Source organism: Pyrgilauda ruficollis, unplaced genomic scaffold (assembly GCF_017590135.1).
Source record: "Pyrgilauda ruficollis isolate IOZ18807 unplaced genomic scaffold, ASM1759013v1 scaffold15, whole genome shotgun sequence".
NCBI classification, from domain to species: Eukaryota; Metazoa; Chordata; class Aves; order Passeriformes; family Passeridae; genus Pyrgilauda; species Pyrgilauda ruficollis.
In genome coordinates this window covers 19097094-19118597 of record NW_024513654.1, presented here as the reverse complement: position 1 = coordinate 19118597, position 21504 = coordinate 19097094, and the positions used below count along the sequence as shown (strand labels likewise).

The following is a 21504-nucleotide window of genomic DNA, read 5'->3' as shown; positions in this document are numbered from 1 at the left end:
AGTTCCCAATAGGGAAATGGGACAGCTGTGGCCTCACCACAGCCCTGCTTCTCTGCCAGGGGAAGTTGTGCTTCCTTTCCTCACGTTTTCTGTGAAAGAAAAATGGAAATTTCTCTGGGCAGCAGGGTTGGTGGTTGGCTGCTAAACTTAATCCCTAGTTGTAGAAAGCGTCTGGGAAGAGAGGTCAGGGTAACTGGGGCGGGAGCGTGTGCAGGCACTGGCTGGCAGTGTGGCTGCAGCCATTTAGTGAGAGCACAAGGTCAGTCACTCCTGGTGTGCAAACAGAGCCTTGTCCTCAGGAGGGAATGCTGAGCCCCATGGAAGAAGAGTGAACTAAACAAGGTCTTCTCTGCCTGGCCCCTCCCTGGGGCAGTACCTCCTGCCTCGTCCTTTGACGGTGCCCTTTGGGCCACACTTGCAGGAGCCCACACTTTTGCGGATGTGGGCCCCGGGCTGGTGTTCGGGCAGAGACAGCATCACCTGAGCTGAGAGGGGTGCCCAGCCCTGCAGCAGGCTGTGGGTGCCCGAGTCGGCCTTGCCAAAAGCTGTTCGGGTCTGCAGCTCCCGGCAGGAGTGTTCGCTGCTGAGCTGTGCCTGCCGTCCCCGGCGCTCTACGGGAGCCTGTCCCTCGCCGCGGCTCTGCCGAGCGCGCTGTGGGGCCCCCGCCCCGAGGAGCCCGGCGTTACCGGCTCCATGCCGTCCTGCTCCCCGGCTGCCCTCCCCAGCACTGACCTGCTCCCCGGGCCGGCAGCGCGGGTGCCACGTGGCGCCGGGGGCCGCGCCGGCCCGTCCCGCTCCCCGCTGCCGCCGGACGGGGCGGGCCCGCCCCCAGGATGCCGGCCTGGGGGATCCTGCCCGTCACGCTGCCTGCCTTCACCATCACCGGCATGTGGATCGTGTGAGTTCCGCGGGGTCGCCGCCAGCCCCCCACCCACGGGCGTTGGGGCCGGGGCCCGGGCCGGATGCTGCGGGATGGCTGAGGGCCGGGGGTTGGAGGATGCTTTAGAGTGCGATGCTGCGAGGTGGGATGCAGCGGGATGGAGGTTGCGGGGAGCCGCTTTCCTCGGTCATGTTGGGGCACTTCTGGACACTCAGGGGCTCCCACACCTCCCTGAACCCCCACAGCCGCCCTGCGTGGTCCCCGCGTCCCCTGCAACAGCGCTGGCATGTGCTTCCCTGTCCTTAAATCCCTGACACTCTGCGAAATCGCGCGCCCCTGTCCCGGCGTGAGTGCGGCAGACGCTCAGGTGGCTCGGGAACGGTACCGGGAGCCGCGCCACCAGCCCAGGTACTGCAGCGCCAGGGCTGCCGTCCGTACACGGGCACCATCCCATGTGGTGGTGGGTGGGTGGGTGGATGGATGGATGGATGGGCCTTGTACTAAGAGTAGAGGCTGTATCACTTGAGTGAGCAGTACTAGTCCACCCCAGCAGTCCATTTCTCAGGCCTTAACACAGGTGAGCAGTGGATGAAGGGCTTTTCTCAAAGGCATCAAGGGGTTCAGTACAGGTGGTGGGACTTAGTGGGGTGTGGGATGGAGCAAATGCACCCCACATGCATGCAGGTTCCTCCAAGAGCTTCCCCCTGAGGTATCACCTGTCCTACTTCATGACAAAGCCGAATGTTGAACCTGGTGCTAGGAACTTATGCTGCGAGTTTTTCCCTCGGACACCTTGCAAAGCATGGGCTGTCTCCTGTGAGTGACCCTGGGGGGCAGATGCCTCTCCAGACCAAAGCAGCACGGGTGGGAGTTGCTTATGATCCTCACAGCCTGAGCTACCCTGGGAGTGGCCCTTTTGGAGACCTGTGCTGGGAGATGGCTCGGTGAGGGGTCTGCTCCTTGGTGGCTGGGGGTGCTGTTCCTTGGTTTCCCCCACCTGTCCTGCTCCTTTGCCTCTGTTCTGGGATCATCCATTTTGCAGCCCAGCTGTTACATGACCAGCTAGGGAAGGAGAGGAGTTTTCATACTGGTGTTGGGGCCTATTTTTAACCTGAGCTGTTCACAACCACCAGTGATTTGAACAACAGGATGCTGCCCACTGCTGTGGCTGCTGGGCAGGAGGGCTCCTCGATGGCTGGGGTGGGGGCCATGGGGCTGGGACCCCTTGGAGTGGAGCAGGATGCATGTCATGAATCCCCTGTTACGCTGACTGAGGCAAAAGGGTGACTCCACACTGAAATGCTTTAAGGAGCTGATCTCCCCATAATGCCCTCCCAACATGCTAGCTACTTTTCCAGACTTCCTTTAGCTCTGTTGCTGGCCAGCCAGGGGCTAGGGGAAGCACGGCAGAGCCAGTGCCATTGGGTGTCACCTGGCACAGCTGCGGGCTGGTGGGGAGCCCCGATGCCACGGGCATTCCAGGGAGGCTCCGTGACAGAGCAGTCCCCCAGAGCCCGTGGAGCACAGCAGCACGATGGAGAAGAGGCCCCACAGAAGCAGCTGCACTGAACTGGAGCAGGAGGTGGCTCTCAGCAGGGATGGGGGTACAAGGCAGGGGAACCTGCTTCCAGCAGTGGGAATTCTGTGGAGCATGCACTTGTTTTTCTTTTTCCTGCTTTGTAAAGCTGGGAGGTGCCACAGGATGAGGGCTGGCCCCTGTCAGGCAGTGAAGGCCTGTATCCTCTGCTCTGGCTGCTAGTCCCTGGGGCCGCTCTGGATGCTGGCAGGGAAAGGGGATGCAGGAAGGTGGGTGGCTGTGGTAACCCTGTTCTTGTCTCTCCTCCAGATATGCCATGGCACTGTCCAACAACCACATCTGCCCTGTCCACAACTGGTAAGGCCTGCGGGGAAGCAGGGGCTTTTTGGCACATCCTGGCTTTATTAAAGACCTCATAATGCCAAGTCCCTCCATACCTGTCCCACTTGAAGCATGCCAAGCTGTGTCAGACCACTGGGTAGCTGAGGCACTCCCTGCACCATGACTGTGCTGAAGGGGGTTGGGGATGGTGGGAGCATTACAGGGGCACAGAGCTGCCTTCTTCCCTAGCAGATGTGGTGGTGATGGGGTGCAAATGCCATAGGGCACATGCCTCCTGCCCAGCCGAGTGGCTTTTGGGAGCAGAACAGCTTGGGGTCGAGCTGCTGTCGGGGCTGGGCTGCCCTCCCTCCCCTGCTCAGGCTCGGCTGTGGTAACAGCTACCCTGGTGAACAGTCCAGCCTCACTGCAAACCAGGCGGGGAGAAGGAGGCCTTTGAAAAAACACAGCATGGAGAAAGTATGAAAATAAGTGGTCAGGGAATTACAGAGGGCTATGTGTCTCCATGGAAAAGGTTGTGACTTGCTTGCTTGAGGCTAAATCTGGCAGTGCCAGGGGGATGGGATGGTCCTGCAGCACCCAGACACCCCATGGGCAGAACTGCCTGCAACACCCCCAGATGGGGGATGAGGCGTGGAAGAGACAAGGGCTGGGAAAAGAAACAGTGTTTGGTCTCTTGGCAACTCCTTCTGCAGGGTTTTTGGCTTGTAGAGTCGCCTTAAAAATCTGCCCAGAAAGATCCATGTTAGTTTAATTCTTGCTGGAGTGTTTGAAGAAGTGAAAAAAAAAAACCTGCTGCCATTTCCTGCCTGATGGCTGATTTTGCCCTGGGAAGAATGTGTGTATTGGGTTGTCCCTGCCGCACAGCCAGCCCTTAATGACGAATAATGCTTCCCGGCCTTGGGCTGCTTGCTTTAAACAAAATAACAATAAAAAAAACCCTCCCAAACCAAACACAACCCCAAGAGCAGCCTTTGAGGAGGCCGTGGGGCTCCACTCCTCGCCTGGGTTTAGTGGTTGGAAAACAAAGCCACCAGTAAACTGAGGAGACTGAAAAAACATCAGAGCTCAGCCCAGCCCTTTCCAAAAAGGCTTTTTAACCATGTGCTTGCTGCATAGCTGGAGGTGGTGGATGGACAGCCTGGGCGAGGGACAGGGCAGCACTGTCCCCACACAGCTCTCCCCACAGTGCTGTCCCCCCTCAGTCTGCCCCCCAACGTGGGACTTGGGGTGTCTGAAGAGGCCCTTTGGGGCAGAGAACTTTGCACTCACTGCCTGTGGTGTGAGCAGGGGTTCCACTGGGCCATGCCAGGCAGAGGTGCTGGATGCCACCTTTGCTGGGTGATGCTGCAGCAAAGAGGCACACAAAAACCCACTGTCAGTGTGTGCCAGCTCCTGGGAGAGCTGTGAGGGTGAGGGGGCTTGAGCCCCTGTGGTGGGAATTTGGTTAGGGTTGCAGGCAGCAGCTGTGTTACAGGAAGGGCTGATAAGAGCTCACGGGGTCTGTGGGTGCAGGAGGTGCTCCCAGCGCACTGTAGTGGGTGTGGGCAGCAGAGCCCTGCCCGGCCCGGCAGTGCTGGGACTGCCCCGGCTGCACTGCTGGTGTGCCTGGCTCCAGGGCAGCCTGGGGGCTGCCTCTGGTCATGCTGTCCTTCAGGCAGTGCCTCCCAGCTCCCTCCCTTCCTCCCAGCTCTCTGCCAGCTCCCTCCCTCCCAGGTGCGGTGGCACTGCCCCGGAAGTGCCTGTGGCTCTGGGGGCCATTCCCCACGCAGCTCAGCATTCCAACCCATCCCCTGCAAACCTGGAGCTGTCAATAGCTGCGTGCCTGGCTGCGCTGGTGCTTCCATCCCGGCAATATGTGAGGGGACTGGCAGGTGGGTGCTCCTGCTCCTGTCTGGGTGTGGGGCTGCCAGAACCCCCGAGCCCACAGCCCGACCCGCACAGCCTCTGCCCTGCCATGGCCTCTGCCTCCCAGGCTGGGGTGAGCAGCAGAGCCAGCAGGCAGGGAACAGGCTGTGGAAACACAGGCGTGATTCTACCTGTTGGGCAGTGGGTCACTCCCTGGAGGTTGTGGGCACATCCCTGGGTTTGGGCTGCACTTGCAGGGCAGGAGACAGGAGGGTCCTGGGCAGCGTCTCGGCTCTCCTAACCTGTTCCTGTGCTGCTGGCAGGAGTTACAACCAGTCATGCGACATGGACGGCCCCAGCTCCTGCTGCACGCTGGATCACATCCCCCTCGTCAGGTGAGCAGCCTCAGGGTGGGGGCACGGGTAGAGCTGCTCTGAGAACTGTCCAGGGCAACCCAGGAGGGTGTCCTGTGGAGGGAGTCAGGCACACACCCCAGTGCCCCCTGTCTGAGTGTTCTGTGGGTTTTGTTTGTCCCCACAGCAAGTGTGGCACCCTGCCTCCCGAGAGCTGCTTCTTCAGCCTCATCTGCAGCCTGGGCTCCTTCATGGGTAAGTGCCTGCTGCCGTGGAAGCAGGGCTGGGAGAGGCTGCCCTGCACCCACCCCGGCATGGGGCAGCAGTGGGATGATGGGGGCCGCAGACAGTGGCATGTGACTGTGTTTCCCTCCCGCAGTCATCCTGGTGGGACTGCTGCGCTATGCCCACCTCCTGGAGCGCCTGGGGCCGTCCCTCCTCAATACCCTGGGGCTGGCCACTGGCTGGGTCTGCGCTGCTGGCCTCACCATGGTTGGCAACTTTCAGGTAAGGCATCTCCTCAGGAGTCCCTGGGGTAGGGCGGCAGGAGGGCCTTGGCTGGAGCAGGGCAACGGCTGTGCTCAGCAGGGTAGGGTTTGGGGTCGTTGGTTTGGTCCAGTGTCCCATCCATGCAATCCTTCCTTTCCCCTGAGTCAGTGCTGTGCTTCCCAGGGTGCTGGGTGTCCTCTTTGTGTATTCATACTTCAAGTCCAGATTAAGCTTCTGGGTTTGGTTAAACCCTTACCTGAGCCCCCTCTGCACTGTCTGTGCTCTCCATGGGCACGTGCAGGGGCAGGGACATGCTGTTCAGGCTGCTCCTGATCCTGCCCAGGGGGTGACGCCAGGAAACTGTCAGGGCAGAGCCCGTGCTCACGGGGAGCGGAGCGGGCCCAGGCTTGGCAGCGCACGGCAGTGCTCAGCCCCTCCTGCTCTGCCAGGCCCCGGGCTCCCGGCAGCGCCTGCGGCAGCCAGTCCCTCCCGCTTGGCAGGAGGCTGCTGCCCACACCGGCCCCGGGAGAAGCTGTGCAGGCCCCGGTCCCCCTTGTGGCCCAGCCGTGGTGAGCGGCGCTGGGCTGTGACCCTCAGGAGGGGTGCAGGCAGTCCCTGATGTTGCTCAGGGCAGAGGGCAGCCCTTGGCACAGCAGGGCTGCTGGCCCATGGATAAAAGAAACAGCTCTTTGAGATCCCAGCAGTAGATGGTGGATCCAAGTCTGCTCTTCAGCCAGGAGTAGGCACAGGGTGAGCCTGGACCTGCTCCCAGCACTGTCTGCACCCCTTCCTGGGCAGGACTGCAGCTCCTGGAGCAGAGTCACGCTGTGATAGGCAGTGTCCCAGGGTGCTGGCACTGATGGTTTCTTCCCCACAGGTGGATCACGCCAAGGTGCTACACTACATTGGGGCAGGGGTGGCCTTTCCCACCAGCATGCTGTTCCTGCTCCTGCAGTCCATCCTCACCTACCGCATGGCCAAAACCCGAGGGCAGTACTGGACCGGCCACTTACGTAGCATCCTCACCACTGTGGCCTTCTTCACCCTCGTCTTCAGTATCCTGAAGGGTGTGGGAAGAAGATTGGGAATAGGCTGGTGAAAGGTGGTCCTTACAGTGGTGTATATGCCCCAAATTCTCTATCCTTTGGTCTGGCAATGAGGCATGGTGCCAGGAGAGGAGCTGGGCAGGGCACTGAGGGTGGGCAGCTCACTGCAGGTGTAGGCTAGAGGAGCAGCAGCACCAGGGCTGGGCAGGGGCTGAGGAGGGGGAGGGATGCTGGTGGGTGTCTCTTGCAGTGCTGGCATGCCCCAAACCAGCTGTGCCCTGGCTGCTGCAGCCCAGCCACCACTGCAGACTCCAGTTACACACCACCCAGGTCTGGTTAATTGTTGGGCTTTTTTAATGGGACAGAGGTATTTTGAACCCTTGGCAATGCAAAGTCCATCTGGATTACCTCTCTGACTGAAGCTGAGTACAAAAGCGCTGTGTGCAGGTGCCAGGTGGTGCATGGCAGCACCTCTGTCAGCCAGAACTCCTGGGCACTCGCCAGCCAATCTGCCCATGGGCCAAGGAGGGGTTTGGTGAGCAGGTACCGGGGTCTGCAAACACTTTACCAGGGAGGGAGGGCATGGCATCAAGTGGGCTGGAGCTCAAAGAATGGTCCCAAGTGTGTGGCTGGGGAGTGAGGAGCTTATTTGGGACTGAGGTTGGGGATAAATTGGGAAACAAGGTAGTGGTTATTGGGCAGGAAGGGGAAAAAGCATGCAGTGTCCATGGATCCCAAAGAGGCTGGCTGGGGCCTGGCTGAGGCAAGACACACAAGAGGAGCCTGGGGGTGCTGGCAAGCCTGTCATGTATCAGAGGGTCCTGCTTTGTCACCACAGCAGGCAGGCAGGCTGGGAGGCAGGCAAGGAGCTGGGAAAGGCAGGACTGCTGCAGGGCCATGCCAGCTGGGAGGGACAGGAAGGGCATGTAAGGACAAGGAAGACAGGACTGGTGCCCATCTGCTGTGGCCATTCTGCTCTGTAAGCTGGCAGGGGCAAGCAGTGAGCTGTGATGTGGACAGTGTGGGGAAAGGGCTGGGATCTTTCCTGATGGGATGGGGTGAGTGAGCAGAGGGCTCTACACTGTACAGGTCAGGTCCCTGCTTCTGCAGCTCTCCCAGACCTTGGTGTCACTTGCAGAAGGCATGGTACTGCTGGAGGCTTCACCTGGAGGGCTGGGAAGTGTACCTCCTCCCCTCACCCACAGTAGCTCTTGCAGTAGGTTTCCCTGGAGATTTTTGGTGGGGATGAGAGAAGGATGAAGAAATTCTGGTAGTGGTAGGATCTGGAGGAATGGGAGCAGGCCTCCTTTCTGGGGTGGGCCAGCCTGCAGCACAGAGGACAGGAGGTGCTGCAGGACTGCGATGGAACAGTCCAAACCCTGTTTCAAAGGTTGAGTTTTATCATCTTTGACTGCATCCTTTGAGAGGATGGAGACACCAGCCTGGCTTGAGGAAGAGGCAAGGACTGTGGGGAAGTTGAGCATCTGGGCACCTGGCTTTCACTGAGACCTGCAGCCTGAGTTCGTCCTGCCCTGGCCTCTTCAGATGATCCCAGCCTGGCATCAGTGCAGTGATTTACCAAGGCTGGTTTGGGCATGTGTGCCACCTGTGCCAGGGCCCTTCTGGTGCTGGGAGAAGCATGTGGGGGTTTCTCAGTGTTAGGAGTGGTGGTGTGTTTCCTGCAGAGGATGGGTACTCACATCCATCCCAGCATGCAGTAACAGTGGGACATGGCCCTCCATGGGGTGGTTTGGGTTCAGCTGTACTATCCTTGACTGGGATACCCTCAGGTGGCGTGTTCTTCATCCAGGAGAGCTTCGTGCTACAGCACGTGGCTGCCTTGTGTGAGTGGATGTTCATCATTGATGTCCTGGTTTTCTACGGCACGTTCACCTTTGAATTTGGGGCCATCTCCACAGACACCTTCCTGGTCCTGCTGAAAGCCAGCCGGGCCCCCAAAAGTTACAAGGGTGAGAGCAGCCTGTCCAGTACGGCCAACATCCACGGCCATGTGGAGGGCCTGGCTATGGCCTGAGCCCCCCAGGAGGCAGCCCATAGTGGAGACCCCAAACTGGGCTCTGCCAGTGACTCCCCACCTTGAATATCTTTGAAAACCCCGCTGCTGTGTGTTTATGTGTGTGTTTGTGTTTGTGTGTTTATGTGTGTGTGTGTATGTGTGTATGTGTTTGTGTGTGTGTGTTTATGTGTTTTACACAGTGTGTGTTTATGTGTTTGTGTGTGTGCCTGCCGTGCCCTCCACTCTCAGCAGGAGCTGTGTCCAGTGCTCCTCTGGCAGCTGCTGCCCCTGCAAGAGCTGTCCCCTCCCTGCCCACAGGGTTGGGGGTCACTGCTGGGGTGTGGGGATGCCAACCTGGTGCTATCAGCAGAGCCAGGCTCTGCCCCTGAGCCTCTGGGGTAGCCTGTTCTGAGTCAGGCTGCTGAAGGCAATCATACTGAGGCTTCCTCCTGTAAGGGACATGGGGGAGCAGGGGGCTCACTCTCCCTTCACCACACAAGCCTGGTGTGCTGGAAGGGGATGAGATCTCTGTTCTTCCCTCCTCCACAGGGGTAAGCAAGCCTTCCAGCTGGCTACTGTGACTGTCAGAGGAGCCAAAAACACAGAGTGCCTTTTCCCTTTCTTGGAAAGTGACTGCACTGCCAGTCTGTCTGCAACCCCAGTGAAGATGGCAGCAGGGAGTCTCTCCCTGCCTGCCTTCCCAGGTGCGGGTGGTGTCTCACTGTGCTGCAGATTGACACCGGCAGCCTCAGCTGGACAGTGCTGACCCCCCCTGCGCCAGGGCTCTCACTGCTCAGGGCCTTCTATGCCATCAGTCAGTGGCTTGTCCTGCATTTTTTCAGCTTGAGAATTGATGAGGCAGATTTCACCTCTCTGGTCACAGCATTTCCCTGCTTCCAGCTAATTTGGGAAATGAGTCTTCAAATTTACCATCATATGGGGGATGTCCTGCAGGCACCATGCCTACTGAGCAGGGGACTTCTGCTCTGTGCCGCTGCCAGCCCAAGCTGTCCCGGGGAGTGCAGCCATGGAAAGGGGAAGCACTTCTGTAGGAACAGAGGATTTGTGTGCCCCATTCTTCTGGGACTCCCAAATCCGTCCTCTGGCGCCTTGGCCAATGCCTGCCTGGCAGGAGCTCATCCTGCTCAGCCACAGCATCCTTGGGCTGAGGTGAGCCCGGGGTGTCCCGGGCAGGGGGTTGAGCTGTCGAGGGGTATGAGTGCTGTGTGTGCGTGCATGTGTGTGTATGCATAGATCTACAAATATATATATATATATATACACATACATATATATATATATATATATATAAAATCCCCTTGTCCCTGGAGAGGGGCATTTACTGCTGCTGCTGCTGCTGCTGCTGTGCGCATTGATCAAGTTGGGCTTTCCTGTTTGCCCACCTTTTCCAAACCGGCCTGTAAATCCACCAGTATATGTAGTTCAAAGAGGAGCCTTTCTGACTTTTGTATCTAATATATTTTTTAAAAAGTATATATAAAGACAACAGTGAATTTACAATAATAAAAGTGAAAATCATCCGTGAGTGAGGCAGACGGTCCTTCCCCGCTGGAATAGCAGATGGCCTTGGGAATGGGGTGCAGGGTCCTGTCCCCACCCTCGGAGGACAGCCATGACCCCGGGGCTCCGTTCCCTGACCCGAGTGCCAGCCAGGTGGCGGACAGGCGATGTCGCCGGGATGCAGCAGCCTGGAGTTGCCCGTCCCGTCGGGGGTCCCTGGCCCGCCCTCCCGCTGTCTGTGCCGGGCGGAGCCGGGTCCGGGAAGCCCCGGGAGGCGGAGTCGGGTCGGGACTTTCCCGGTACCGCAGCCGGGGCGCGGCGGCCGGGCTGCGGCTGGGAGGAAGGTAAGCGGCCGGGCCGGCTGGGGGTCCTGGGGGTGCCGGGGGGACGCGCCCGAGCAGCGGCGGGCAGGGCTACCCGCGCCAGCGGGAGAACGGTTCCCAGGGAAAGGGAGTTGAGCGGTCCCGAGGTCTAAAATCCCTATGTTTGGTCTGCCCGTCCCCGCGGGAGGGTCCTGGGCTCGCTCTCGCTCCAGCAGCCACGCCGGTCCCTGGTTGCCTCTGGCCGGCCGTGCGGCCAGCTGGGGTGGGGGTTGTTGGGAAGATCCAGGTTGGAGAGACAGTTGCCCTCTTGGAGGAGAGAGGAGACAGCAAGTCCCAGCGCTGGCGGTTACACCCTTTTCCCTGCCGGTGGGGAAGTTCCCTATTTTCTATGGTGCCAGTGGGTTCTGCCCCATCCTGCAGCTCTCCCTCTTGCGTCCTGAGCCCTGCCTGCGCTGGAGCAGGGCTGCCCTGCTGCCCGCTCGAGGGGAATCAGATCCGTGCCCGCAGGCTCGGCAAGCTGTAGCCCAAATGGAGCCGTGAGCACTAACACGGTAGTGGTACTGTGGGCAGAGTGGAAACTGGAGAGAGTGAAAGACAGCAAACCCGCCGGGCTGAAGGGCATACAGCTGGATTAATAGTTCATAACAGCAGAGGAGCTGATTTACAGGCCCTTAGAGGAGAAAACCAGAAGATCAGTGGGTGGCTGGGGTTTCCCAAAACCAGCTTGATAGCCACAATGAGAATAAAGGCATTTTATGCAGAGATACACAAATGGCTTCAGTGCTCAAAGGCAGGCTGTCAGGAGGGGAAGGCTTTGAAAGCTTTCAGGGGAAGGGGATTTCTCTCTGCCATGCTTGCTGGGCAAGGATTTGCTTTCCAGGAAGGGTCTCAGAGCAAAGTCACTGTGAACACAATATGAAAGCCTCTTGCCAGTAGCTGTTGGGACTCCAGGGATGGAGCAGAGCACAGGATTTGGTGCAGAAAGCAAGGCCAAGTATTTAGGGCTATTGTTTGCAGGTGTTAGCAGACCCAAGGGAAATCAAAATGTGAAGGGAAGAGTATGTTAGAGGAGCAGCCAGCTGAGTGGCTGGAACATGTGAGCTGTGCACCAGCACAGTTCAGAGCAGGGCTGTACTCTTGCTGCCTCCTGCATTTCTGGAGCACCCTTTCCCATGGCTACTAAACACTCCTGCCTCAGATAGGCTGACGTGTGTTTCCCTCCTGCCTGCAGGGCATCAGCTCTGCAAGTCAGCCGACTGTCATGGGAGGAAAGAAAATAGCACCTGCATTACTAGGTCACGTTCAAGGAGCTGCAGGCATGGAACACTGGCTTTAACTCACACTGCTTGCCAAAGGCTGGCCCTTAATTGAAGCACTCTGGCTGGCACAGGGAGGCTGTGCCATCTGGCAAGGGTGCTCTGTCAGTGCTGCACTCCAGGGCAGGGAGCTGATGCTGCTCTGGGCAGTGCCTTGCAGCTGGATTGCTGCTCTTTCCCCCCATTCCCAGCAATGCCTAGAGAATCCTTCCTGAACCCTAGGAATGTGTGAAGATGGGGAGGAAGTAGCCAAGTAAATGGGGTCTGCAGTTCAAGCCCATGATTCAGGGCAGATGTGTTGGGAAGACAGAGCAGGGGATGCTACTGATGGAGGAAGGAGAGATGTGTTCCCTTCTGGCATGTGTGGGGGCGTATGCTGCACTCCTAGGGAAACCCCAAGTCCTGGAGGCCAGAAAGGCATGCTGCTTGGCACAGGAGGCAGCACTTCACCTGACAGCAGGTCTGAGGTTGCCTGAGGTTGCTTTTCCAGGAACAAGGAAGCAGGTGATGAGACCATCTCTGCTCAGCAAGCAAGGTGGGCTTCCTCCAGCACACACTGCACAAGGGTGCAGGGATATGGCTGCAACCTCCAGAGAGAGCCAGAGCTGTGTGGGATGGGGAGCCGCAGGTACAACTCCAAAACAGTCTTTAGTCATGCTGTTTGCTGCAACAAGTGGAAGTGTTCTGGGCAGCAGTGAGTGAGCTGTGAAAACCCCTCAAGAGGAGATGGAGCTGATGCCACTGGAGAAGGGGAGTTGTGCTATTCAAGGGGCACAGTCTGTTCTTATCCAGCAGCTTCAGGCCTGGGCTCCCGCACCAGGATCAGAGGGTAGGGTAGGTAGCTGTTCCCAGCACACTGAGGAAGGTTGTTTGTCCCTTTGTTCACCTCTCTGGAAGATCTGTGTCCAGCAGATAGGGTGGCTGACTGGTGGTGGCAGGCTGAAGCTGTCCAGGTGGGATGATCAATGGAATCCCAACAGCAGGCAGTCTGTGCTGCTTCCCACAGACCAGCAGGGGGTTGTGTCCATGTTCCTAGGCCTTCAGAAGCCCCTGCAGAATGACAGGAGGAGGGTTCCCACTTCATTTTGCAGTGCTGGATCTCTACCTTCTCCTTGCACCCTGCCCTCCACTTGCAGGTTCCACAGACCCCACATCCCAGGCTACACAGTTGGCTGGGATGCATCTCCATGCTTGGCCATGGCAGGCCAACCGGGAAAAACCTCAGGCTTGAGGTCACAGGACAGTCCCTTTGGAAGACTTGAGTGGCTGAAAAATCTCCTTGAAAAGGCTCTGTTCAGATTCTGAAGAATATGAGTCATGCACGGATTGAACAATCCCCTTCCTTCCCCTCTTCTCCCACACACTCAAAATCCCCTGAGTGGGACCTGCAGCAACCACTGATTCAGAAATTCATAGTGTGAGGGCATTGTGGAGTCAGATACGGGATTTTTTTTTCTTTTCATTGGTTAGTGAGAAGAAATGAGGAGCGTGCCTGTAGGCTCTTCCCTGGTCCTGCCCCTTTGCTAGAAGTCGCCGGTGGTTTTCTGTGGTGAGGCAGAGCCGGACCCCAGCGGAACTCCTGTCTGTGGTACTGGCAGTCTCTGGCGATGCTGGGTCTGAACGGGTTGCTGAGACCAGCCTCTTCCTCCCCGGTGAGTAGGAGGGTGTGAGTTTTGTGGGCTCCTGCTGCTGGCAGTGCCTTGCTGGGGTCAGCGGGAAGCATCCAGTGCTGAGTGCTGGGGCAGTGGGAGATGCTCCCACAGGGAGCTCAGGGGCTGCTGCTTCCATTTTGAAGCCAGTGGGAAGGAGGCAATGGGAACATGGATAGCGAATGCCTCTCTCTGGCTACCTCCGCGGGAAGGATGCAGGGGTTGCTGTGTAAGTTGAAACTGGGGAGAGGGAAAGCACTCCTTTGGGTGCCTAGCAAGGGGCTGCTGCCTCTGCAGTGTGCTGGAGAGATTCCCTTGTCCGTGGGGAGCCACGGGCTTGGGGACAGCACTTTGGGGCGACTCCTGTTTGAGTCCATTGGAGACGACATCCCGGTGCGGGAGACACATCCCTGTGCAGGATGGGATGATGTGGGGTAGGGATCTTGGGGAACCCAGGGGTTTCTGCGGGGGTTTACGGCGCGGGCGGGTGCTTTCAGCCGTGCTGCACTGCGGGTCTGGCTGGGGAAGGGCTCATGGCAGCGCAGCGGGGACGGGCACCCGCAGCGGGACAGGCGGCCGGGGACGGTGTGGGGCAAATCCCTCCGTACTCCCGAGGGGAAAACACGGCACATCTGGCGCCCCGGAGCTGCCAGGCAGCGCTCGGGCGAGAACGGCCGGGGGAGGCGGGCGGGAGTGCTCCGGGATTTCCAGCCCGCCCGGGGCTCCGAGTCCAAAATTCCCAGGCGAGGAGGGGACAGCCCGTCCTGTTGCCCCGAGCGGCCGCCGGCGGGCGCAGGAGCAGCCGGGCCGAGCAGAGCCCCGCTCCGAGCCGTGCCGGGCCGACCCTGGCGTTCCGTGGCCCCAGTCCCGTGCCCGACCCTGGCGTTCCGTGGCCCCAGTCCCGTGCCCCGACCCTGGCGTTCCGCGGCCCCTGTGCCAGGCCGGGCCGTGCCCCGGGCGGGGCGGGGCGGTGACGCGCGGTCCCGTCATTTCCCGGCTCGGCGGGGTTTCTAGGGACTTTCCGGAGCGGCGGTGCCTTCCTGCAGCCCCGCTCCCCGCTCAACCCCCCTCTCCCCGCAGGCCGGCGGCCGGCCCCGCGCCGACATGGACGAGCAGTTCCAACCCGTGAGTGCGGCACGGATCGGATCGGATCGGCCCGGGGGGTGTCGGTGCCTGGTCCCGGAGCTGGGCAGGGGGCAGTGCCCGACCGCACGGCTGGGGTGGGAGGTGGGGGTCCGTGCCTGCTTCCGGGGTGGGAGGTGGGAGGGTCTGTGTCAGCCTCCAGGGGTGGGCACCGAGGGGTCTGCACCTGCCCACCTCTCTTCCCGGGGAGGGACAGGGATCTGTGCCTGCCCCGATGGGGTTCTGTGCCAGACTGCCATCACCAGCCCAGGGTAGCTGGGGGATTCCAGCCCAAACACACTCATCACACTCACCTTCCCTCCCATCACCTAGTGCCTGGATGGGATTGACTATGATGACTTCAGTTTTGGCTCCCACATGGTGGAGCAGAAGGAGCCCCTGATGGAGACAGGTAAGGGCCCCTCTGGCTGTACCCTTCCAGGGGTCCCCAGCTGCAGTGGAGTTTCCCAGCAGGTTGACTCATGCCTTTTAGTTGCCAGAAGCACCACAGCCTTTGTCCTTACTGGCCCACTGTGGGCTGGCTGGAAATCTCTGTCTCATGACACCAGTATGGGCCTTGTTCCATCTGTCCCTACTACTCAGTCTGCCAGGGACTACCAGGCTGGGCTGTGACCTCCCGGGAGTCCCTGTTTCTCAAGTGGCAGAGCATCCTCTGGCCCTCCTCTCCTCTTCTTGCTACTCTGACTGCTGTTCTCAGCTGGGCTGTGACAGTACAGGGTCTGGGGACTCTGAGAACCCCCATGGGACAGACAGGGGTCACATCACCTTCAGTGCTGATCCCTCCAGCATCCTTAGTGAGAGCATGCACTTTAGTTATCCCATGTTTCTCATTGGTACCTCTCCTTTCTGTCCTCCAGTGGAAGGTCCCTACCTTGTCATTATTGAGCAGCCAAAGCAGGTAAGGATGTCACCCAGGTAAAGACAGGTGTAACTGTCACTTCCTGCTCTCATGGCATCAGGCTTTGGCCATCCTTGACTGACCTGCTCTCTGCCTCCACAGCGGGGTTTCCGATTCCGGTACGGCTGCGAGGGCCCTTCCCATGGGGGGCTGCCAGGAGCATCCAGTGAGAAGGGGCGCAAGACCTATCCTACTGTCAAGGTGAGCTGCCATGGGAAGGGGATGGAGCAGTGTCCTCAGCCAGGTGCATGAACATCAGGAGAGAGCCTTGAAGGGAGGTCAGGAAATTTTTAATAAGCTCGTGTGTGTCTCCTGGTGCTGGAGGGATGGGAGAGCTACAGCAGGAGGGGTGGTGGCCATGGGGAGGAATAACAGGGATTTGTAGAGAATCCTTCAGGCTCCTGGCTTATGGTACCTGACCCCCATCTCCCTCTTCCCTGCAGATTTGTAACTACACAGGGATGGCCCGGATTGAGGTAGACCTGGTGACGCACAGTGACCCTCCCCGTGTACATGCTCACAGCCTGGTGGGCAAGCAGTGCAACGAGGCCGGCAACTGTGTCACAGTCGTGGGACCCAAGGACATGACTGCTCAGTATGTGCAAGGAGGACTCAGGGTGACCTCTTGCCTATGTGAGGTTGCTGTGGGTGCTGCCTGCAGCTTTTGAGATGGGGAGAAGATAGGGTTTAGCGCACCCTGAAGCTGGGTTTGCTGGATGAGGTCAGGCGTGTGTCGTTCATTGTTGCAACTCTGTCCCCTGAGCATCTTGCCTGTCTCTGGGTTTTGACATATGCAGCTTATTTTGAGTTTCTGTCCTTCAGGTTGCAGCTCCCCAGCTTTGCAGATGACTTCTGAAGTGAGCCTGAGTCACAGGGTTATTCTGCCACTGCTGCAGTTGCTCTTACATATCCTTCTCTGGCTCAGCTCAGTACCATTTGTATCTCACTGGCCTTCAGTCCTCCTGGTCTTGTCTTTGACAGCCCCCTGGACTTGTCAGCTCTGGGAGCCCAGACTTTCTGGGGCTCCTTTCCCTCCTCTGCCGTTGCTCCTCTTCTGCTGCACACACACTGATTCCCTGCTGCCTGAGTGGCACTGCTCTATGCTCAGGACCTTCCCGGGTGCAGGAGTATGTGCCCCTTTGGGCTTGCTGCTCCTGGCCTTGATTCCCAGATCCCAGCAGGCCCCCTCTTCTCCAGGTTCAGCAACCTGGGTGTGCTCCATGTCACCAAGAAGAATATGATGGAGATCATGAAGGAAAAGCTGAAGCAGCAGAAGATGCGCAACAGGAGCCGTCTGCTGACAGGTGAGGGCAGCCTGGGGACTCAGTGGGTCTCGGCACTGTGGGCTGACAGCTGGGGGCTGGGCTTAGCGTGGGGCTGGGCTGGGTAGGAGGAGGAGCTGGAGCACTGTCCCCTCATACAGCCTGACAGTTTGTCCCCCTGCCCTGGCAGAAGTGGAGCTGCGTGAGATCGAGCTGGAGGCAAAGGAGCTGAAGAAGGTGATGGACCTGAGCATTGTGCGGTTGCGCTTCACCGCCTACCTCCGTGACAGCAGTGGGAACTTCACACTGGCTCTCCAGCCTGTCATCTCAGACCCCATCCATGACAGCAGTGAGTGTGGGGCCAGTCCAGGAAAGAGATGGGGCAGGAGGGGGTAAGGACTTATGCACAGTCACTCCCAACACCTCTTGATCTGCAGAGTCCCCTGGAGCTTCCAACCTGAAGATCTCACGGATGGATAAGACAGCAGGCTCCGTGCGGGGAGGAGATGAAGTCTACTTGCTGTGTGATAAAGTTCAGAAAGGTAAAGCAATTCTCTCCAGGTGAAACCTTCTGGAGGGGCTGTAGCAGAACCCATCAGGGTGGTTCGGGGTCTTTGTCCTTGGAGCCTGTTTGGGGCAAGGACACAGGCGGTGCCAGTGCCACTTCTCTCCCCAGATGACATCGAGGTGCGTTTCTACGAGGATGATGAGAATGGCTGGCAGGCCTTTGGTGACTTTTCTCCTACAGATGTGCACAAGCAGGTACAGGGGATGTGGGGAGTGTCCTGTTGTGCTTCAAGGCAGATGACTGCCTTGTGGGGTGAGGCAGCCCTGTCCCCAGCTGCAGGGATGAGCAGAACCTCACGTCCATCATGTCCTGCCCACAGTATGCCATTGTCTTCCGCACACCCCCCTACCACAAGCCCAAGATCGACCGTCCTGTCACCGTCTTCCTGCAGCTGAAGCGGAAGCGGGGAGGGGATGTGAGTGACTCCAAGCAGTTCACCTACTACCCAGTGGTGGAAGGTGAGCACCACCCAGGCAGGCTGGCATGTCCCCTGCTGCTGGGGCTGCCTCTCACCCTGCTGCCCCTGTCTCCCCACAGATAAGGAAGAAGTGGAGAGGAAGCGCAAGAAAGTCCTGCCTCAGTTTCCTCAGCACTTTGGCGGTGGCTCGCACATGGGGGGGGCCGGTGGAGGGGCCGGGGGCTTTGGCTCTGGAGGAGGTGAGTGGTGATGCCTCTTCCTCCTCTGTCAGATGGCTGAGGTCTGGCCCTGGGGGCTCCCTTCTGCTCACCCATCCTCCACCTTGCCCCACAGGTGGGAACCTCAGCTTCCCATACTCCTCTGGGCTGACCTACAACAGCATCTACTCTCCCGGCCCCCACCCAGTGGGGAGCTACCAGGGGGGTGTGCAGATGAAGGGCCCCGAGGCAGAGGGGCCTGGGAGCGACAGGCAGGCACCTGCAGAAGAAAGCACGTACTGCAAGGAGCTGCAGAAGCACGGTAGGAGGAGCTGAGCTTGAGGGAGGGCTTGGGCACATTGCACAGGAGAGGAGGCATGGAGTGGGGACCTTTTGGGGTTGTGTGCTGCTCTCCACACCTGGTGGATGCCAAAGGGTGGATGGGGCTGCTGCTCCTGGAGGTGACATCCTGCTTTGCCCCCCAGCCCAGCTGTGCCAGCTGTGGATGCTGGCGTTAGCCCGTCGCAATGCCCATGCCCTGCTCGACTACTCGGTCACCGCCGACCCCCGCATGCTGCTGGCAGTCCAGAGGCACCTGGCCGCGTCACAGGATGAGAACGGAGACACGTGAGCACGCGAGGGGTTTGAAGGGAGAGCAGGGTGGTCTTGTTGTCTGTCAGTCATTATGGGGGCTCTGAGGACAGTAGGGAGTACCTGGAGAATTATGGAGCTGAGCTAGGGGCCGTCCCACTCTCTCTACAGGCCTTTGCACCTCGCTATTATCCATGAACAGACAGCTGTGATCAAGCAGCTGATCGACGTCATTGTTAGCATCCCCAGCCAGCAGATCATCAACATATCCAATAACCTGCAACAGGTACGTGTTTTTTAGAGCAGCCAGTTCTCCTCTACCTGGGAGTAGTTCCTCACTCCTATTTTCCAACCCTGGGGGCTCCTGTAGCTGCTCCTGCTGAGGGGAGGCTGCAGATCTAAACAAGTTGCAGCTGCTGGAGAGAATGGTGGTGCAGGACTTGGCTCCTCTTGTGAGCGCTGCTGAGGATGTGCTGCTGTCCTGCAGACGCCACTGCATCTGGCAGTCATCACCAAGCAGCCCCAAGTGGTCCAGCTCCTGCTGCAAGCCCGCGCCGACCCAACCTTGCTGGACCGCTATGGCAATTCCCTGCTGCACCTGGCACTCCAGGCTGGCGATGAAGAGATGCTGAGGACGCTGCTGGCTCACCTGGGCTCAGCTGCCCCTTATCTGCTCCGCCTGCCCAATTTCCATGGTGAGTGTGGCTCAGGGGTGATGGGCAGGACCCCAGTGGTGCCATCATGGACTTGACCAGAAAGCTGCTGAGCCTATCCCCATCTTGCAGGCCTCCTGCCTGTGCATTTGGCTGTGAAGGCAAAGAGTTTGGCTTGCCTGGACCTGCTGGTCAGGACGGGAGCAGATGTGAATGCAGTGGAGAGGCAAAGTGGGAGGACCCCACTGCACCTGGCTGTGGAGATGGAGAACCTGAACATGGCCACCCACCTAGTGAAGAAGGTATGGAGCAGCTGGTGTAGTGGTGGCTGTGGGACAGGGATGGAGTGCAGCCTGCTACAGGCTCCTGGCAGAAGTGGAGGCTCCCCTGAGGCCTTGGGTTGTAGGAGGAGCAGTGCCCAGGCAGATCATCCTCATGGTCTCACACCTTTCTTAGCTGGGAGCAGACATCAACAGCCGGACTTTCGCCGGGAACACCCCCTTGCACTTGGCTGCTGGCCTGGGCTCCCCCACCCTCACCAAACTGCTTCTTAAAGCTGGTAAGGCACTGCCCTTCCTCCTTCCCTCCCCACAGCTCTGGCTGCCTGTGCTGGCTGGTGTCAGGCACAAGGTCAGACCCGTGGGCCTGGCTCATGCCATCCTTTCCCGACAGGGGCAGATGTTCTGTGTGAGAATGATGAGCCCATGAGCCTATCCTCGTCAGAGGCCAGTAGCGACACAGACACTGATCCTGAGGAGCAGGAGCTGGCCATGGATCTGGGGGAGCCAGCCCTGGCTGCAGAGCACAGCACCAGCTCCAGGCTCTCCACACAGGGGCACTGGCAGGCAGGGCACAGGCAGCGCCGCTGCCACACGTCCCTGGACCTGACTCGGAGCCAGAAGGTGTGTGGCGCAGTGGGGACAAACTCACTGGGAAAGTTTTTGTGCAGGCCATGGCATGGATGGAGCAGAGTTCCAGGAGATGCTCCTGTGAGGATGCCTGTGCTCCTCTGTGTCCTGCAGAGATCCGAAGTGTGAGGAGGCAATGGGGGATGTGGGCAGTGCTTTGGAAGACTGACATCCATGTCTGTCTGCAGGTGCGGGAGATCCTGCTGCAGGCCTCCCAGCAGGGGCCCGAGGCACGACTGCCCACTGCCCCCCAGCCAGGTGAGCAGCCCCTCCCGCCCCCACCCCCCAACTCAGCAGCACCACACCTAGGGAGGGTAACACCCTCCCGGCAGCAAGGATGGGCAGCCTGTGATAGGGGCACCTCTTTGGCACAGGGAAGGTCCTGTCACTGGACAGTGAGGCACTGCAGGGGCTGGAGCAGCTGCTGAACCAGGACTGCAGTGGGTCAGACTGGATCGAGCTGGCCAAGCGCCTGGGGCTGTGCAGCCTTGTGGAGACATACAAGGACACGCCCTCGCCCAGCGTCAGCCTCCTGCGCAGTTACGAGGTCAGTGTCTGGTTGCGGTGCCTCTGTCCCCTCTGCCTCTCTGGCCATCAGCCCTACTCAGTGCCCTCTCTCTGCAGCTGGCAGGTGGCAGCCTGGGGGGACTGCTGGAGGCACTGGACTCCATGGGGCTCCACAACGCCGTGAGGATGCTCCACAAAACCGAGGCACTGGAGAAGCTGCAAAGCACAGGTACAGAGAGTGAGGGCTGGGGCTGGTGGGCAGGGAGTGTCTCTGCTGCCCCTCCCGTTGCCCCATCACTAAGAGCAGCCGGGGATTGCTTTGCAGAGCTGAAGGAAGACAGTGCCTATGGCAGTGAGTCCGTGGAGGAGGAGCAGGCGCCCACGCTAGCCCTGAAGACGGGGGGTGAGCTGCCCCCCAGCCAGCAGCCACAGGTGCACTGAGGAGCCAGCCAGCAGCCCCTGTGACCACACAGGGAGCTACACTGCCCTCTGCCTTACCCACACAAGTGCCTTCTGGACTAGGGGTCCAGCTCCTGGACTCAGGGGGATGGGATGCAGCTGGCTCCTGCCCGTCTCTGCTCTTATTTAATGGTTTCTCTTCCGAATAAAAGGACGCAGGTTCCATTAGTCTTTGCCCTCCCTCTCTCCAGCCCCAGCAGTGAGCTGGGCACTAAACCCCCTGAACCCTGCCTGGGTCTCAAGTCTGGCAGCAAGGAGACAGCTGCCAGCCCCTCCTCAGCATCCCTTGGTACAGGGGCTGTCCTCAGCCATGGGGAAGAAACCACAGCACACCCAAGAAGTGAAGAGCGAGTTTTACTTCAGTAACTGAGAGAAGAAGCTGTACAAAGGTTTTTTTTTTCCCCACCACCTCCCAAGCCACCTGGAGCAAGGGTGGTTTTGGTTTTTTTTTTTTTTTTTTTTTTTCAATAGACTTAAAAGAGCAGAATAAAAAGTTTTGACACATTCGCAAAGTCAGTGCTGAAACCAGCCAGGTCCCAGGCGGCTGAGAACTGCGTGTGTGTCAGCCCCTGGTCACAGCCC

The 21504-nt window shown here is 59.2% G+C and overlaps 2 protein-coding genes across 2 annotated transcripts; both read left to right on the top strand.

Annotated features, from left to right (window-relative positions):
* Positions 1-812: 812 nt before the first annotated feature.
* TMEM150A (transmembrane protein 150A) lies at positions 813-10049 on the top strand. The gene is made up of 7 exons (XM_041461066.1): positions 813-898; positions 2727-2774; positions 4928-4999; positions 5145-5212; positions 5337-5464; positions 6324-6501; positions 8283-10049. Exons 1-7 carry the CDS (start codon positions 834-836, stop codon positions 8525-8527), a joined length of 804 nt encoding a protein of 267 aa, XP_041317000.1. The 5' UTR covers positions 813-833; the 3' UTR covers positions 8528-10049.
* A 309-nt stretch (positions 10050-10358) lies between these two features.
* NFKB2 (nuclear factor kappa B subunit 2) lies at positions 10359-21426 on the top strand. The gene is made up of 24 exons (XM_041461054.1): positions 10359-10374; positions 13140-13321; positions 14399-14443; positions 14774-14852; positions 15319-15359; positions 15462-15560; positions 15803-15954; positions 16557-16663; positions 16812-16970; positions 17059-17163; positions 17298-17383; positions 17509-17647; positions 17727-17846; positions 17941-18126; positions 18290-18431; positions 18567-18681; positions 18883-19090; positions 19181-19350; positions 19505-19607; positions 19721-19950; positions 20145-20214; positions 20331-20503; positions 20581-20692; positions 20789-21426. The coding sequence occupies exons 2-24, from the start codon at positions 13277-13279 to the stop codon at positions 20902-20904; spliced, it is 2802 nt and encodes a 933-aa protein (XP_041316988.1). The 5' UTR covers positions 10359-10374; positions 13140-13276; the 3' UTR covers positions 20905-21426.
* The last annotated feature ends 78 nt before the right edge of the window (positions 21427-21504 follow it).

Bases quoted from the DNA above. Each gene is read 5' to 3' on its own strand.
- NFKB2 (XM_041461054.1), top strand. From the start codon at position 13,277: ATGCTGGGTCTGAACGGGTTGCTGAGACCAGCCTCTTCCTCCCCG. The intron at 15,561-15,802 runs GTGAGCTGCCAT...TCTTCCCTGCAG, and splicing joins AGACCTATCCTACTGTCAAG to ATTTGTAACTACACAGGGAT. The intron at 18,127-18,289 runs GTAGGAGGAGCT...TTTGCCCCCCAG, and splicing joins CAAGGAGCTGCAGAAGCACG to CCCAGCTGTGCCAGCTGTGG.
- TMEM150A (XM_041461066.1), top strand. From the start codon at position 834: ATGCCGGCCTGGGGGATCCTGCCCGTCACGCTGCCTGCCTTCACCATC. The intron at 5,213-5,336 runs GTAAGTGCCTGC...TCCCTCCCGCAG, and splicing joins CAGCCTGGGCTCCTTCATGG to TCATCCTGGTGGGACTGCTG. The intron at 6,502-8,282 runs GTATCCTGAAGG...GGATACCCTCAG, and splicing joins CTTCTTCACCCTCGTCTTCA to GTGGCGTGTTCTTCATCCAG.